Source organism: Ambystoma mexicanum, chromosome 3q (genome assembly GCF_040938575.1).
Source record: "Ambystoma mexicanum isolate Mex_15411 chromosome 3q, UKY_AmexF1_1, whole genome shotgun sequence".
Classification (NCBI taxonomy): domain Eukaryota; kingdom Metazoa; phylum Chordata; class Amphibia; order Caudata; family Ambystomatidae; genus Ambystoma; species Ambystoma mexicanum.
The window spans coordinates 291,188,961-291,205,931 of NC_090926.1; the positions used below are offsets into that span (position 1 = coordinate 291,188,961).

At 43.9% G+C, this 16,971-nt stretch overlaps 1 protein-coding gene across 1 annotated transcript in view; it reads right to left on the reverse strand.

The window, feature by feature from the left end:
- Positions 1 to 16,971, reverse strand: part of KCNH3 (potassium voltage-gated channel subfamily H member 3) — a 472,503-nt gene that overhangs the window by 230,201 nt on the left and 225,331 nt on the right. Inside the window, exons 2-4 of the mRNA XM_069653804.1 lie at positions 15,247 to 15,480; positions 13,893 to 14,027; positions 7,065 to 7,195 (exon numbers count right to left, since the gene is read on the reverse strand). Of these exons, the coding sequence (XP_069509905.1) occupies positions 7,065 to 7,195; positions 13,893 to 14,027; positions 15,247 to 15,480 (500 nt within the window). The remainder of the gene's footprint in view (positions 1 to 7,064; positions 7,196 to 13,892; positions 14,028 to 15,246; positions 15,481 to 16,971) is intronic.

A 16,971-nucleotide genomic window follows, 5' to 3' on the forward strand; every position in this document is an offset into this window, starting at 1 on the left:
CGTGGACACTCTGCTTGCTCCTTCTTATTGCTTGTTTTTTCTCTGCACCACTGAAATAACTGGGTTCCACACTAAGGACTGAAAGTAATCGTCATGTATTGGTCTTCAAGAGTACATCTCTTAATAGCCCTGCGGACACCACTCCACCAACTCCTTCTCCCTCAACTCTCTTTCTCCAACTGTCCCCTTAGAACACCTCTCTCCAGTCTAGAGTCCTTAGTTCTACTATATGCATACAACACATCCCCCACCGTCACTAAATACAAACATAATTGAAGCTGAATAACAAACGCTCTTTATAAAAAACGATACATTTTACTTATAAAGAACATATTCTTTCAATCTGTCAGGAGTTTAATGATTCCGTTCACGTTTCCTTACACTAATGTCTTCACCACTCGCCATCAAACTGCTTGACTTCTCACTTTCTCTTCACTCATTGACACTCAAGACCTGACTCGCCTCCAGCTCATTTACTGCCACTACATCCATTTCTGCTTCATGATCTCACACACTCTCTTGCATTACATTCTCTTCCGTCCTTCTACTTTTCACAACTCTATTAAGATTCCACACAACTCCATCCTGCGATCTGACAGCATTGCATTTTAAAAACATCTTACCACTTTCATAGGACCGCAATACTTCAACAAACCCTTACCATTTCTCCTACCACATTTCACCTTGACATATTCCCCAACAATCACTTCACACTTCCTTATACTTCCCTTAAACTTCTTATCATGGTATTCCTTGCATTATCTCTGCATTGCCAACATTTTACCAGCAACACAACCTTCATTCACCAACCTAATACCTAATTTATCATTTAACCATGCTGAAGAAAATGTACTGCTATACTTTCTGCCTCTCATCAAACAAAAAAGGGGATAACCCTGTAGCACTGTACGGAGTTACCTGTACACCCCATATGAAACCATCTGCCAATGCCTTTTGTATACAACCCCAATCACTCTGTTCATCCTTTCTACCATTATGTTAGCCTCAGGATGATATAAAGAAGAAAACTTCATTTTTAAAACTGACTGACAACAAAACTGAATTTATTTTGCTCTTTACTGCGGGCCATTATCACTCATACTTTCAGGATTGCCTTCTCTTTTGAAAATCTTTTCTAACAAACCAGTCACATTTCAGGAATTCACCCTATCTATAATACCTACCTCCCACCAATGTGAATATCTATCCACTAACACCAGAAAATATATATGTCTTTTACCTAAACCCTCGTAAGCACCCAAAACATATATTGCCAATTCCAACCAGGGTCCCTTAGGAACAGAAATAGGATTAAGTAGCAACCTATGCATCACCACATTGTTGTCCCAATTCACACAAGGTCCTCAAAACCTTACAATCCTTTCTACTTGTGTGTTCATTGCCGGCCACCAAAATCATTCCCTTATTTTCCTCTTGGTTAGCATTAAACCAGGATGACCTTCATGTGCCAAACAAACAATTGTACCCTCAACGACTCTGGAGGTATCACCTTACCTTCTCACAAAACCCATCCATCTTCAACAGATAATGTTTCCGTCACTATGAAAAATGCTTTATACCTGTCCCTCCACTTTTTCTCTGGCCATCCCTCTCCAATCCATTGCCCTACCTTATTCAATACATCATCCTGAGTGCTATTTTCCTCCTATCCCTCTAACTCTACTAGCTTCCATCTTACTACACATTTGTTCCTCAACTTCTTCCCCAACATCTCTTGTGGAAACTTCAATAGGTAACGGCATCCTTGATAAAAAGAAATCTGCTGCACAGTTTCTTTTACCAGGTAACTACTCTACATAGCAAATATATTCCATCAACCTTATACCCAACTTAGCTATTCTGGTGTCGCTCTTGACATACCTTGCACTGTTAACATTTCTAATAACAGTTTATGATCCATGCTCAGAACAAATTCTTCTCCCCACACATACTGTCTAAAATGATCAGCTCCCCAACAACAGGCCAACAATTCTCTTTCTGCAACTGAATATCGTGTTTCAGTGTCTGTAACCGCTCTGGAGGCAAACATGATTTTTCTCTCAGGGTCCCGATCTCCCTGTGACAACATTGCACCTACCCCTTTATATCTAGCTCTACCGTTATTATACATTTTCTGCCGTTACAAAACCTCCCAAGAACAGTGCCTCCATTATACCCTTTTTTACTTCCATCATAGCCTGATCTTGTATTTCCATCAATTCAAACCTGAAATCATTTTTATGAGCTCTCTCAACGGTTGAGCTATTTCTGCAACACCTTAAATAAACTTATTGTAGTAGTCGCTAAACCTAACAATTATTATAATTCCTCCTTGTTACTAGACACATAGCGTATTCCACTGCCTTCATACCTTTTTCTTTGTGTCTATATCCTCCTAAAAAGCAAGTGTCCTAAATTATCCACCCCACTCTTGCCAAATCTACACTTCCTATGTTCTGCTGTCAATCCTTTTTCTTCAGGTTTCCTCGATCTCTTATCATGTTGCTTTTTCCAAACTCCATACACCAATATATAATCTTGGAACACCTGTACTCCACTCATCTCTCCAAACAAGTGAGTCATACCCAATTGAAAAACAGCAGCGGCCAATGCTAAACCAAAAGGCATTCTTACATACCTATACATCCCAAATGGGGTAATGAAAGTTGTTTATTTCCTGTATTCTTGATGTAATTGAATTTGTAAAAAGCAGAGAAATCAATCGTGGAGGATGTATCTGCTGTGCCCACCAAATGTAGCATTTCTGATATTACTGGTAATAGATATTCCTCCACAACCATACACTTATTTAGGTCTCTAAGGTCCATGCAAATTCTCACTTCCACATTAGTCTTCTTTGCCACAACTATTGGAAACATCCATTCTAATGCTTCTACCTCCTCAATTATCCGTTCTCTTTTATGTCTTTGTTATTCTTCTTTTACTTCATCCATTAAAGAGGTAGGAATATGCTGCACCAAATGTGACATGGGTTTTACACCTGCTTTCAGCTCTATCGTATGGCAATATCCCTTAAGTTTCCCTATCTTTTCATTAGATACCCCAAGAAATAATACTACTTTTTCATTCCCTCAGGAATACTGTTGTATGAACTCCTTTTTCAACACCACACACATCAGATCATCACTTCCTGGGGTAGGTTTTATATTATGCTTGGCTTGGTCTTCCCAACCTAAATCATTCACTCCTCTCCTTGCTACATATATGTTGACCTCCGCCATCCTTCGTTTAAATTATTCTAATACCATCCTGTACCCCATGATGTTAATCACCGAGCCTTCAAATTCCCCTGGATCTCTAATATCAGATTGAATCAATTCTGACACATAGCCCTTACTGCACAATTGATCCCATTTTTCCTTCGTTATTATGGTGTACGGAGATCCTGAGTCCACCATCAACTCAGAGGAAATTCCATCAATTTTAAATATGCTCTTTGGGACTTTCCTCTTATTACCCCTCACAGCTTTCACAGCTTCCACTGCTTCTTCATCTTCCTCATCCTCCTGTATGAATTTTATTCTGTTCTGATTTTTGTGGCCTCCTTGTTTCTTATTCCTGCACACAATCCCAAATTGTCCTCTTATCCCACAATTCGAACATTTCTGATTCAGAGCTGGACACATCTTAGAATTTGCATACTATCCTTTCTTTCCATATCTGTAACATTTCCCTATTTGTAAATGTGTTCTCATTTCACTCCCATCATTCTTTGAAAGGCTTCTGCACTCCCTTTTCATCTTGCTGATATTCTCTCTAATTTCTTTTTGCTTTGAGGCTGACTTTTCTGTCACTTATTTCTGTTTAATCACAGCAACTTGAGCTGCTTGCGTCAATTCCTTTTCCTTCACTGAAATGGCTTTAGAACATATAGTAGTACGCTCTACCTTTTTTTGATATGGTGATTATTTCTTCAAGGGAAGGGTCCTCACACATCCTCAGTCTTTCCTGCATGACTTCACTGTTTGTGTACATTATAATTTGGTCTCTTGTAAATTCATCCAAAGACACTCCTCTTTCAAAGTTAACCGTCACTGCTACTTATTTGAGGGCACTCACATATTCATCCACAACTTCCTCATTTTCTTGTTTTCCTGCAGTAAAAATAATATATATTAGTCTTAGGATAGTAATATAAATCTAACTGCCTCATCTCCAGTTCATATTAATTCCTGCCCTCACCTTCTCCTGATCTCAAGGGTGGGTATTCTCTGAATAGTCTGTGTCCTTCAGGACAGAGGGAATGAAGCAATAATTTTTTCTTTTTTCCTGGTGTCAAATGCTGATTTTCTATAGTGCTGACATAATTTCCCCAGTATTCCTTGCATTCCATCCATGGTATAGGAGGGTCTCCAGCTGTTGCTAATAATGATTGTGGAGGATGTATTGTTATGCCTTGCATTGTACTACACACTTTATATCACATTTATAAGATCTCTTGATGTTGCCACTAGACTGTTCACTGTCCAATGTAAATTACTTGCAGCGCAAAGTAAGAATGGAACAAACACTCCCAAACAATATGGTGGCACGTAAACATGTGCCTTATGGTTCTTTCCTCTAGTCTTTTTCTCTTCTACAGGTATTCTCGGCTTCTGCGACTGCGCGCCAGCGCTATTCCCGTACTGCGCACCAGCACCATTCTCGGACTGGCACTCTTCACGGTAGTTGCTCGCCCTCTGAACACAATGCCTTGCTTGCTTGCTCTCTTAATGTTAGCCGCTCGCACTTGGAGCTTGATGCCTCCATACACCTCAGAAGTGAATTTATTTTTCTTTAATGTATGCATGGTATCTTGTGCATGGTGTGACTCACCGTCTGAATGTAGTGGCTGACCCCAATAGAAAGGTCCTTCCTTAACGTCCTGCAGGGCTCTTCAGGCAGCAGGTGTTTGGCAGCAGGTGTTTTAACCCACTCGTAGTCAAATGAAATAACAGTGTTCCACAATAAGGAGCAAAGGTAATCTTCATGTATTGGTCTTCAAGAGTGTATCTATTAATAACACTGCGGACAGCACTCCGCCAATAACTTCTTCCTCAGCTCTCTTTTTCCAACCGTTCCCTTAGAACACCACACTCCATTCTAGAGTCCTTAGTTACTGCACCCCAACACTCCACTATATAAATATTAGCAACTGCTAGATGATCAGCTCCAGCCCTCATGTCATCACTTCCCTCTCAACTGCTTATACTTACTCCATCGCTCCACTTTAACTACCTCATATTTCCCCTCTTAACTCTCCTTGGGTGAAATGCACAGTGGCTTCGATCCTGCATCAGATGTTTGCTGTTTCTATGACCCCAGAGGATCTTGATCACCTAAAACCATTATTAATCCTATATTAAATAATTTCATATATGTAACATGTCCTGTTCTATGAGGGAGGCTTCATGGACTGGATAATTACATAATAATGAGAAAGATATGTAGACAAGTCTGCAGGAAGGTGGCAGATAATACTTAGGCTGAAAGTGCCAGGGCCTCAAGCCCTTTCTGAATAACTGGATGAGTTCATGATACAGGCAGCAAGTAGGCAATGAGTATTGGTCTCGGAGAGGGGAAGACTCGGATCAAGTGTCTGGGCCTCCTTCAAGTGGGGATTTTCTAGACTGTTCAGGGATCCTTGAATCGGTCATGTTTGTTGTCAAACAACCTGTCGGGTGCATTCAGGATTAGTGAGATGTGTTTTCTGCAGCCTACCCGTGGGTGTTCATTTTCTGATGACTCCTTAGAAGGAAACCATAGATAACCAATAAATAGAAGGTTGCAGCAGCAGAGGTAATTTTCTACGTAAATCATGTCATTGACCATTTTAGGGTGGCCTTTGAAGCTATGAATTATGAACTAGACCCAAAGTTTTACCTTGCTAAATTATCGTACATTCCAAACCCCTTAAAAGGCTTCTGTAACAGGATGCTTGTTAATGGAGGCAGAAGAGCACCTGGTGGAGAAGCTCAGGATCCTTCATTGGAGAAAGGCACTCCTATCCCTAGCTCCTCATTGTTAGGAAGGCCACACCAGGAAACATCTGCCTGGTAAATCTAGAGTTTGTCCCACCCACTCCAGGTAAAGTGGGAAGACTGGCAGTGGGAGATCATATGTACCACGTTTTAATTTGGGCTCCCTCACACTTTTAAACTCAAATGTGCACTCTGAAGAAGGTGGGGTCCCTGATCAGACATGATACACCACCACCTGCTTCCCCCAGATATTTCACTGAATGCTTTGCACTAGTATGCTGTTAAATATTTTGTTTTACAAGAGCAATATCACAGAGCATCAGCTTTATTGCACTGTTCATCTTCTTGTGGGGGACCCAAAGGAATGATTAGATGAACCCTCAGCTGTGTCAAAGCAGGAATAGCACATGCCTTCTCTAGTGACGCCCAGGGATAAGATAAGATGAGCCCTGCAGGACATCATATGCTTTTTACTGTGGCTTTGCCTATCTGCTGTGCCAGCTCTCTACAAATGAGCTCAGGCAACTGTTCGACAACTTTCCATTGACCTGAAGAAAAGGAGGTCCGTGCGCAGGGAATAAGGACCTCCTTCATCCACTTGTTGACGGAGACGATTGCCCAATTGCAAATGGCTATAGGCCACTCTTGTTTCTAGCACAGAAACGTCTACCATCACGGTGATCAGCGATGCCCTTAACATCCTCGATGATGGCCATCTTTACCTCCTGGTTCTCATTGACCGATCAGCAGCGTTCAACACAGCAGACCACCAGACACTCACTCAGTGGGATTGTCCTCAACCTGTTGAAATCGTACCTTGCTAATCACCACCAGTTTGTACAAATGGATTCCCCCAGATCACCAACTTTACCCATCACCAGAGAAGTCCCTCAAGGATCCATCCTCTCTCACATGATCTTCAATCTTTACATGGAACCACTTGGATCCCTTAGCAAGGAAGGCACAAACAGCTTGGTAAGAATTTTCTCATTCTCTTTCGTGTCACTCCCATTCCTTCTCGTCCTCATGACTCACCTTGTAGGCCTCCCGCACCACTCTGTCCATGCGTGCATGCATGCATACCTTGTTGAGCGTGTGCTTGGTCCTGGTCTGCTTCTGCAAGTGTCCAGACAGATGGTAGAGGACTGCACGACTCCTGCGGCGGTTGCCGTTGAACCCCCTGCTCCCAGCTTTGCCGTACGGCCTTCTGCCACCTGCAGAAATAAGAAACAATGGAAAAGAATCCCAATGGACTGCAAGCATCAGGAGTTGGAGCCACAAAACACTACACCCAATGGAAGTCGTTCTACTGCTTAAATTGGATTCAGGAGGACAGCTGGGAGAAGGCCTAATGACAATGTCCTGTGGTGTAGCGATGACTACATGAAGGTTCTGGCTGGTAAGAACATGGAGTATTATTACATTAGACTATTTTAAGCAGGAGTACTGTGTTATCAAAGTCCCAGAATACCCAGGACGATGGCTGTGATTCCGACTGTGTAAGCACTGTTGAATAACTCTATTCTGTGTGAAGTCTTGCACTGATGCAGAAAGAATGGTGTCAGTCATGGCAGTGCAGGGGTTCAACATTAATGTACTTGCCATTGAATTGTGTAGACCTAAAAAGGCTGCTACTAGTTGACTTTGTGATCCGTGTTTGAGTTTGAATTTACTAATAACACTTTGTTTTTCTGTCCTTTGAGGCCAAAAAAGAACACATAAAAATAACAATAGGCAAATAGCATGCGCTCTTAGCGAAAGACGGGATACGCTCTCAAATACATGAACGGGAGAGCGTTATGCAATCTTGAAGGCAATCACGAGAGGAATGGGGACAGCATGTATGCTCAGGTAGGATGATACACAAACTCAGCACGGTAGCAGCAGTGAAGCTGAAGCAGATAGACAGCACAGAGGCTCAGGATGGGGGACTAGGAGAGTGCGCAGTCTTAGGAAGGGAGACAGTACACACACAGGAAGGGGCGAGGGGTGCATAGTCCCAGGAAGGGGAAGAGTGTACATTCTCAGGAAGAGGGTGGGAACCAGGGACGTCATTTGGGCATCGCCAGGGGTCGCAGCTGCGACCGCTGATGTCTCCGTTGCTACCGCTGTGGTCTCCCTTGCTACACCTTAAAAATAAAAATAATAAACTTTTTTTTGTGATCTAAGCTCTGGGCTGTGGCCAGCACAATGTGGCTCTTTGTTTCTGGAGTAGCTGACCTTCTTGTTCAAGCCTCTTAAAACAACAGGGGGTTCCACAAGTCTAACACTTTGAGCAGTGACCCTAAAGAAGAAAGAATAGGAACATTTTTTTTCTGGAATTCTATATGTATATTGCTAGATTCATTAAAGGTTTATTTCAAGCACACTTCTGGGGGTGAGTACCTTATTTAGTCTGTTCTTAAACATCTCAACTCAGCCTTTCATCCTTCTGAGGTCGATAAATGAGTACCAACACAGGTTGGGTGATATTGTATGTATATTTGTTGTCTATAAAGCGCTTAAGCGTAAGTCTTATATAACAACACATCATTATAATTTGGCCTTGCACGTTTGCGTGCATTCACAGTAATTGGGTAATATGGGCCTATACACACTAATATTATTGATACATATGGTGATCCATTCTTGTATGAAATGTATATCACTGTGATATTGTAACTATATGTGTTGTAGTGTACCTAGGAACAATGTGATGCCACTACCTGTTTGTCAAGGGGTGAAAGGTTGTGTTCCATCGCTTCCCATGATGCCACTTCAGGGTGTTGTCAAATGACATCACTTCCTGTGATGTCATCAGAGGTCAAGGGTTGTGTGATGTCACTTCCGCTGCCCCTGGCATTTTGCTGAAATTACGTCTCTACTGGGAACACAAGTTCAGGAATGGAAGAGTTTACAGGTTCAGCAAGGGGGTGAGTACACAGGCTCAGGAAGGGGGACAGTGTGCATGCTCAGAAAGTGAATGGTGCACAAGCTTAGAAAGGGGAACAGTACACAGTCTCAGGAAGGCAGATAATACACAGACCTATGAGGTGGGACCGTGCACAGGCTCCAGAGGTGGAGGTAAATGGGCTGAAGAAAGGGAATAGCACACAGACAGGCTCAGGAAGGGGAACGCACATACACAGGATGGTGCAGAGGATGTGGGGCAGCACAGAGGATCAGAATGTGGAGAAACACACAGGCTCAGACTGTTGGATAGCACACTAGCTTAGGACAGGGGCAACACACAGGCTCACGATGGGGCAGCATGGCAGCCTAACAGCAGTGCAGCACACATGCCTGCAAAGGGAAGCACCATATATATACAGAAAAATATTCTGTGGGCGCAAGCCTTTTTTTCGTGCTTGTTGCTTAGGCCAAGATTATGCGAATAGAGCGTGTGTTACATTATTGCTCATTAGAGAGACAAATCATTGTAGGGCCGCACTGAAGTGGTCGTCACACATGCACTAGTCTGGACTTTCCAAATTCGAATCTCGTGGCAGGGCCACCTCACCCTTTCAGTCAGAGCTTCATAAATTAAGCAGCATTCGAGGGGGTCATGATACCTGTTCTTAGATTGCACAGAAATGGCAGGAATCTGGCCTGCAAGGCTATATTAGAACACAGGATAATCCAGACGTGGACCCCTTGCTCACTGTGCTCAGAGGGGCATAGCTCCACCTCACTGATGAGGCCTGACTAGGCTGAAACAAGTGACTGGGGTTGCTGTTGGTACTCTTGTTCAAAGGAGATTTGCCTACCATTTCAGTGCTAGACTACCTTTGGGTGGGACAAAGACTGAGATGCCTATGGGAATTTCTCATCTGTGAAAAGCACACTGAGCTAATGCATGGTTGAGACTCTCCCGGGGGCCATCCACCCAAAAACAGTTCAATGGGCATGTTCATGCCGGTAGAGGGACTCCCATACCTCTTTATGCACATTTGTGTGTTATTTGGTTTCTCATCCTAAGTTACTAGGGTTATCCAGACGTGGACCCCTTGCTCACTGTGCTCTCAGGGGGAATAGCTCCACCTCACTGATGAGGCCCGACTAGGCCCGAAACATGTGTCTGGGGTTGCTGTTGGTAATCTTGTTCAGAGGAGATTTACATAGCATTTCGGTGCTGGACTACCTTCCGGTGGGACAAAGACTGATATGTGTATGGAATTTTCTCCTATGTGAAAAGCACAGTGAGCTAAAGCGTGCTTGAGACTCTCCCGAAGGCCATCCACCCAAGAACAGGTCAATGGGCCGTGTTTGTGCCAGAAGAGGGAGTCCCAGACCACTTTATGCAAATTTGTAAGTACTTTGGGTTCTCTTCCTAAATTACCAGACGTGGACTCCTTGCTCACTGTGCCCAGAGAGGCACAGCTTGACCTCACTGAGGCCCGACTAGGCTGAAACACGCGTCTGGGGTTGCTGTTGGTACTCTTGTTCAGAGGAGATTTGCCTAGCATTTTGATGTGTCTACCTTTGGGTGGGACAAAGACTGATATGCCTATGAAATTTCTCCTCTGTGAAAGGCACAGTGAGCTAAAGTGTGGATGAGACTCTCCCGGGGGCCATCCGACCAGGAACAGGTTAATGGGCCGTGTTTGTGCCGGTAGAGGGACTCCCAGACCTCTTTATGTTTAATAGAACACACATTATATGTTTGTAAGGGAATGTGTTTTGTTCAAAGTATTTGGATTTCCTAACACTATTCCATCACATAGATTTTCAGTGGAAGCCCGAGTCCCAACGATTTGAAATCTGAGCATTGGCTTGGAAACTGACGAATAAGCTAAGGTGTTCAAGGCAATCTGCATCCTGGGAAAATCTGGGAACATCCATGCGGGTATGGAGATTTAGTCTTTCACAGAAAAGTTAGGTGACGGAATAGTCCCAGGAAATACAAGGACGTATGGCATACTGCATTGTGTTGAAAAGCTTGGATAACCCAGGCAGTCTCGCAGGATCAAATGATAAGAATATCTTGGCAAATCAAGAACAACAATGCTCCTAAACATGTACATTTGAATATGTTCTTAATTCTCTTGCAAACTCCAAGGATTTTCTATGAAATATATATGAACTTGGGTCTCAATTTGTTTCCACAAACTAAATGACTACGTGGTAATTTAATTTGTGGAAATTACATTGGTAGTTTACGTCTAAATGTATTTTTTTGTGGGTTAACGGGCGAAGGGAGTGGTCAGGGGTTTGCAGTAAGGGTTATAGTGAAGGAGGATTTGGGGCCGTCCCCATAAAAATGCACGTTTTAAAATAAACTTTTGAATTCATTTCCACAAAGTAATTTTACTTTGTGGACATGACATAGAATCACCACTTGAGTTAACACTGTGCACATACCACAGTGCTACCTAGCAGCCATGCACTTCCAGGTCAAAGCAAAGCACTGCAGGTATGAAAATGATCTAATAAGCTTCCGTTTTAGGTTACTGTCTTATAGGGCAGCACTATCTTATACATAGCTTTATCAGCCAAAGACCAACAGCTCATAAAACAGTCTTCTTCTTCTTAAAATGTGCATGAGAACTTTGCATCAAAACTTGATTATGTTTACCAGACACCATCAATATTGTGGTGGGTTTTAAAATGCAAACAATAAACTCTCCTACTTGTAACTTGAGACCATAGCACACTGTTACAGTTAACAGTGCACTCATGTCACAGCACCACCTAGTAGCCATCCCTAGAAGTTCACCTTCAGCATGGAGCCACAAAGCAAAGCACTATGGGTATCCATATTAAATTAAAATCTTGCATTTTTGCTCCATGAGAGATCCTTTGCATTGCATTGGAAGAACTGGATAACAGAGGATATCCCAGTATTCAAATGTCCAGTGAAGTCATAGCTTTTAATACAAAGGACCACTTTTTACATGGGCAGTACCTCCTTGGATTGGTAAAATTATCTACGATTTCCCTTGCCAAGCTTTTCATGGGAACCCTCAGATTTCCAATGTTTTTGTTACAGGGGTTATTTGAAGGCCTTTTCTGCTTTACGGATGACCCTAAAGGCTGTGCACTTCTCCTCGTGCTTTTGTGCCATTCCTTGCTGCCGTGGCCCCTGGACTCCCATGGCCTTGGCTGCTCTGGCAGCACATTGTGCTCACTACCCTGTCGATTTCAGAGATGAAAGGAAGAACTGAGCACTCGTTTACATTATTTGTAAATAATATTCTTCCCCCTGCCCCCGCCTCTCCTACAGGTGACACAGAAGACCCATAGACAATAACACCAAAAAAGCTACTAGGAAAAGTGCCAGTACAAATCTACAGGGATCAGAGGGAGATCAAACAGATTGAATACATGAGTTGAGTAAGTGCTCCAGGCACCTGAGGTATGTGGGTTGGTATGCACGTGCAAAAGAAAGAAAACTGAGAACATGTGGCGTGAATGTGGAACCAAATGTGTGTTTGAGGTGCGTAGAAGCACGCTGTAACAGAGGTAGGGAACAGAATAGTGACAGTCAGCTTTCCAAGCTACCAAATCTGGGTTGTAAGGCGATCAAAGGAGGCTTCCTGAAGAATGCTTGCCATGAGTGGCACGAGTGGTCATTGGAAGAAACATGTTGATAGCCAAGGGGAATAAGAGTGAGAGTGTTTGCAAGGGTACACAGACCACATCACAATTCAACACGATAGTGTTGCGTGGTGTAACATAGTTGTACACATTCTTTCCCTCATTTGTTCCTTTCACACTGTGCACATCCTACACAACCCCACCCATTATTATTTTCTTTAGTTAGCCGACATCCCATACACATTAGGTACTTAGTCCTGTGAGGAAGCCTCATTGAGTGACCCTCCAGTAGGGACCCTGGTAACCAGGGATGCAGACAGTAAAGAGCTAAGCAGAGGCGGTAGGTGGAGGATCCCTCTGTGCTTCCCAAGGCTCAGTGAGGCTGCAGAAAAACTCCCCTCTCTACAAGCTCGCTGTATAGGACGGGGCAGGACATTGCTTGAGATGGTACTACCATTGCTGCTCCCCAAAAACCAAAGGTGAGATACACCAAACAAAAATCAGAGGCGAAAGAAAACAGATTCAGCACATAAACGCCAAAGCACATGGCATTCGTTTGAAATGAGCCCCAGGCTTTTTAAAGTGCTCCCCCAAGTTCTGATCTACAAAGCTGTTATCCCATTCAAATCATTGCCGAAAACCACCCAATCACCCCAGCCAATCTCTAAAGTGTATAAACGCTCATCACTCTACTCAACCTTAATTCACCCCTCTGGTGCTCCCCAGTACCCTGCCCCCTTTATCCATTCCAGCTCCTCTGCCTACCCTGTACCCTTCCTTGTAACCCTTATGTCAGACTCCCACAGCCCCCTATGTACAGGGCTCTGTTTCTTCCCAGATAGGTTTGCACTTTGTAAATCTCACACATACATATATATATATATATATGTGTATATATATATGTATATACACATATATATATATATATATATATAAAAGAGGCTCTCTTGAGTCTCGGTGTTGAACGATATCTTGTTGTCTTTACGTGTTCTCCTGGTCAATACGTAGAGAGTTTAGGATAGGAAGGTCCTCTTTTCACGATGTCATCTCCTGCAGCACCTAGCAAGTGTTGTTTGCTGCAAAGTTCGATCGAATTGTATGAGTTGATTATTAGGACAGGGTCCTTTGAGCCAAGGAAATACATGTGGCCGTAGAGGCTCCGAGTGGGTAGCCATGGTGGCAGCTGGGTAGTTGGATGCATGATCTGCCTTAGGACATTAGTTCTAGACACATTAAATGAATCAAGAAAGCCAGAGATGCTCTGCAGTAAGTGGGCAGGGTAGGCTGTGAGGGTAGTGAGACACTGATCGAGACTCGAAGTGCTCTGTATAGTATCGAGGTGTCCCACAAGCGTCATACTTGGCTCTCCCCAATAGTTAAAAAAAAGTACTGCACCTGCTTCCTTCCAGCTCTCCGTCCCGACTCGAGCTTTTGCCTCTGTGATGTCTTTGTGGGAGACGAGGTACAGCACCACCTCACCCTTCTCATTCTTGATGGGCACGACGTCCAGCAGGCACCAGAAGGGCACTCCTGTGAGGGAAGGAAAGCCCGAGTATGAGTAGGGACTTGGTAAAAAGAAAACAAAGATAAATACACGGGGAGAGGTGAAATAAAGGTCAATTAATCGGCTGCGAAACCGGAAGTCCTTTGTTCCAATCCTAGTCCAGTGTAATCATGAGATGACAGCTTCATCTCTCTCTGCCTCAGCTACCTTATCTGCACACACTGGAAGGGCTTAGAACCAGGCTAACTTCTAGCTGAAGATAATTTAACACTTACAGTGAGGAGGCATGCTATGATATTTATAACGTACTTAATACCCAGACGTTTCTAAGCGCGGACACCGGGATCGAACCTGTGTTGCTCATGTCGTCTTGCTTCCAAAGCGAGCACATTGCTGCTGTGCTATCCTCCCAAGATTTGGGAGATTGGGTGTTATTGAGCCAAGGGGCCACATGGAAAGGATAGAATGTTTTATCATTTTACACAAACCTGCGCATTAACAGGGGACATATTTTCCCAGCCATTTTATAACATCTTTGTGGTCAAATGGGCTTAATTATTTTTAAATTTGAGAAAACTGAATATAAAGTTAACACCTACTCTCCAATCACCCCTTTGAAAGCCGGCATGCCATGAATCTTTTGGAGGTACAGCCAGTCAGAGGCGCAAAAATAAAAAAGGAAAAAGAAAATGGCCAACAAAAAACACAACAATAACAAAAAAATCCAAATTGTAAAACGAAATGAGAATGTGTCCCATTTATATTCATTGCCATACACTCTCATCATTGAAAGTTGTTTTACAAAGCTCTTGATATTTATCCATAAATGTTTATGAAAATAAATAGAAATTCTAAATGTCATCATGCTTAGGAAAACGCTCTGACGTTGTTGAGAATGGTTCCATCCAACCCCTGCTCTTGGAGGATGTTCCTTGCCCCACCCATCTACTCTTCCAATGACCCACTCTCTTCTCATGGGGAAAGCTGTAAGGTAATATTCCCGCTCTTTGATCCCACCTATGGATTTCCCTCCCACACGCCTTACACTGTTCAAGTTCATCTGTAGTGGTAGCAATCCACTCCTGGTGATCCTTTACCCCATTCGGTCCCCCAGACCTTGGATCCCATTCTCCTCCTTACCTGCCCCCTGATCCATTCTCACCTCCAATGCCGCCCTGTCGACTCTGTGGCTGGGTTACCCGGGGTGCCAGCCCTACCACATTCCCTTCCTCCCCTGTGACTCACCGCTCTTCCGGTACAGCACCAGCTCGGCCTTGAACTCCAGCCGCTCCTCCAGGGCCTTCTGTATCTGGGCCCGGATCAGCTCGTTGGTGTCGGTTCCATAGAGGAAGGTGCACATGCAGGAGCGCTGCATGACCTCTGCCCGCGTGAAGCCGGTGAGGTCGCAGAAGCCGTCGGAGCAGTACACCACCGGGAAGGAGCTGGGCACCTGTGCATTCCCCAGGACGAAGTTGCTGTCTGGAGGAAGGAAGCCAGAGTTAGATTAGGGATGTGCAGATCGTGGAGGCCCTTTCAATCCGGGGCTATGGGTGGCACACACGTATGGCAGCAAGCGATTGGTAGGCATTATGGGTGGCAAGCAATCAGGGGAATGGCATATAGGGGACGAGAGCAGGATGTAAAGTGGGTCGTGTGAAGGGTGCTGCGCGAGTGTCAGTAGATGGAGAGCAACGTGCAGAACCTGGGTATCAGTGAGCAGCAAGCAAAGGGCAGCAAAGGGGTTGGGGTAGTCATTGGTATATAGTCAGAGGCAGAATGGGCTAAATGGCATGATGTAGAGAAGGCTAATGAGAGGAAGGTGGTGCTAAAAGGGTGACAATAGGTTTGAGCTTGGAAGATGTTGCGTGAACTTCAGAGACAGGAGCAGTTTCCAAAAACCTCCTCTGGGCCGGTGCTCCCTCAATCCCCTAGACAAGAGTCTGACTTCTGTACACTGTGATGGAATTACATGCAGGGAGGCTGCAGGCAGACAGCCAACACCCGATGCCCAATGGTTGCAGCTGTACAAATGCATATATATGAGTCATGGTTGCAGTCATTTTACAGTTAGGGTGTTAGCATAAGTGAACATGCCAGGCCAGTGTGCACTATATGCTCAGAAGGGTTGCAGTCTTGAATCATTGTCACAGATATGTCCTATAAAACAGTGTGCTAATTCTTAATTTCCCAGAATGCTCTTATATTTTATGCAAAGCAGCTTACATTGGCTCTATTTGTCTCCCTTCCCTTTCTCATGGGTGATTTATGGGCATGTGGAAGATGCATGGGGGCTCTGTGGGGGCCCATTTCAAAAAGATGTTTGGGGCCCCCTAAACCCACCTCCCTTTCTGAGGCAGCTGTGTGGTGCATAGATTATAATGGAGATATTGCTTAATGCAAACTAATTGGTGATTCCCTGGGCTTATCATGGATATGATATGGCATTTATAACGCGCCTAAACACAGTGGTGCAAAACATGAGCCCCACCTACAACTTCATTATTCCCCAAGCACATTCTCTGCTCATATCAAAGAATTGGAGACAGGTGAGCAGGCCAGCGATAACACCTTTGACATAGGTCTGTCTCTGGTCAGTAAAAGCACACTGAAAGTGACACAGCCTTTAGTTCAAAGAAGTTGGCGCCTTCCGAGGCAGTATGTGAACACCATCAGTCCTTCAATGTGGCTTCATACTGTGGCATAATCCTAGTTAAAGTACTGTAGCCAGAGGGTTAATAGCTGCAGACTATCACGGGACAGGCAGCCAGCAGGGGAGTTCAAATCCTGAATGAGCAGATAAGGAAAGGACCTGGGGGATGTCTGAACAGAGGGAAGGTACTCACTGACTGAATTCTTTATAAACTAAGGGCCTGATTTACAAAGCCCTTTTCTATGGGATTTTCCCATTGAAAAATGCCTTTGAAAATCGGGCCCTGAGTGAGAAACTAATTTATTTACAGACAGAAATGT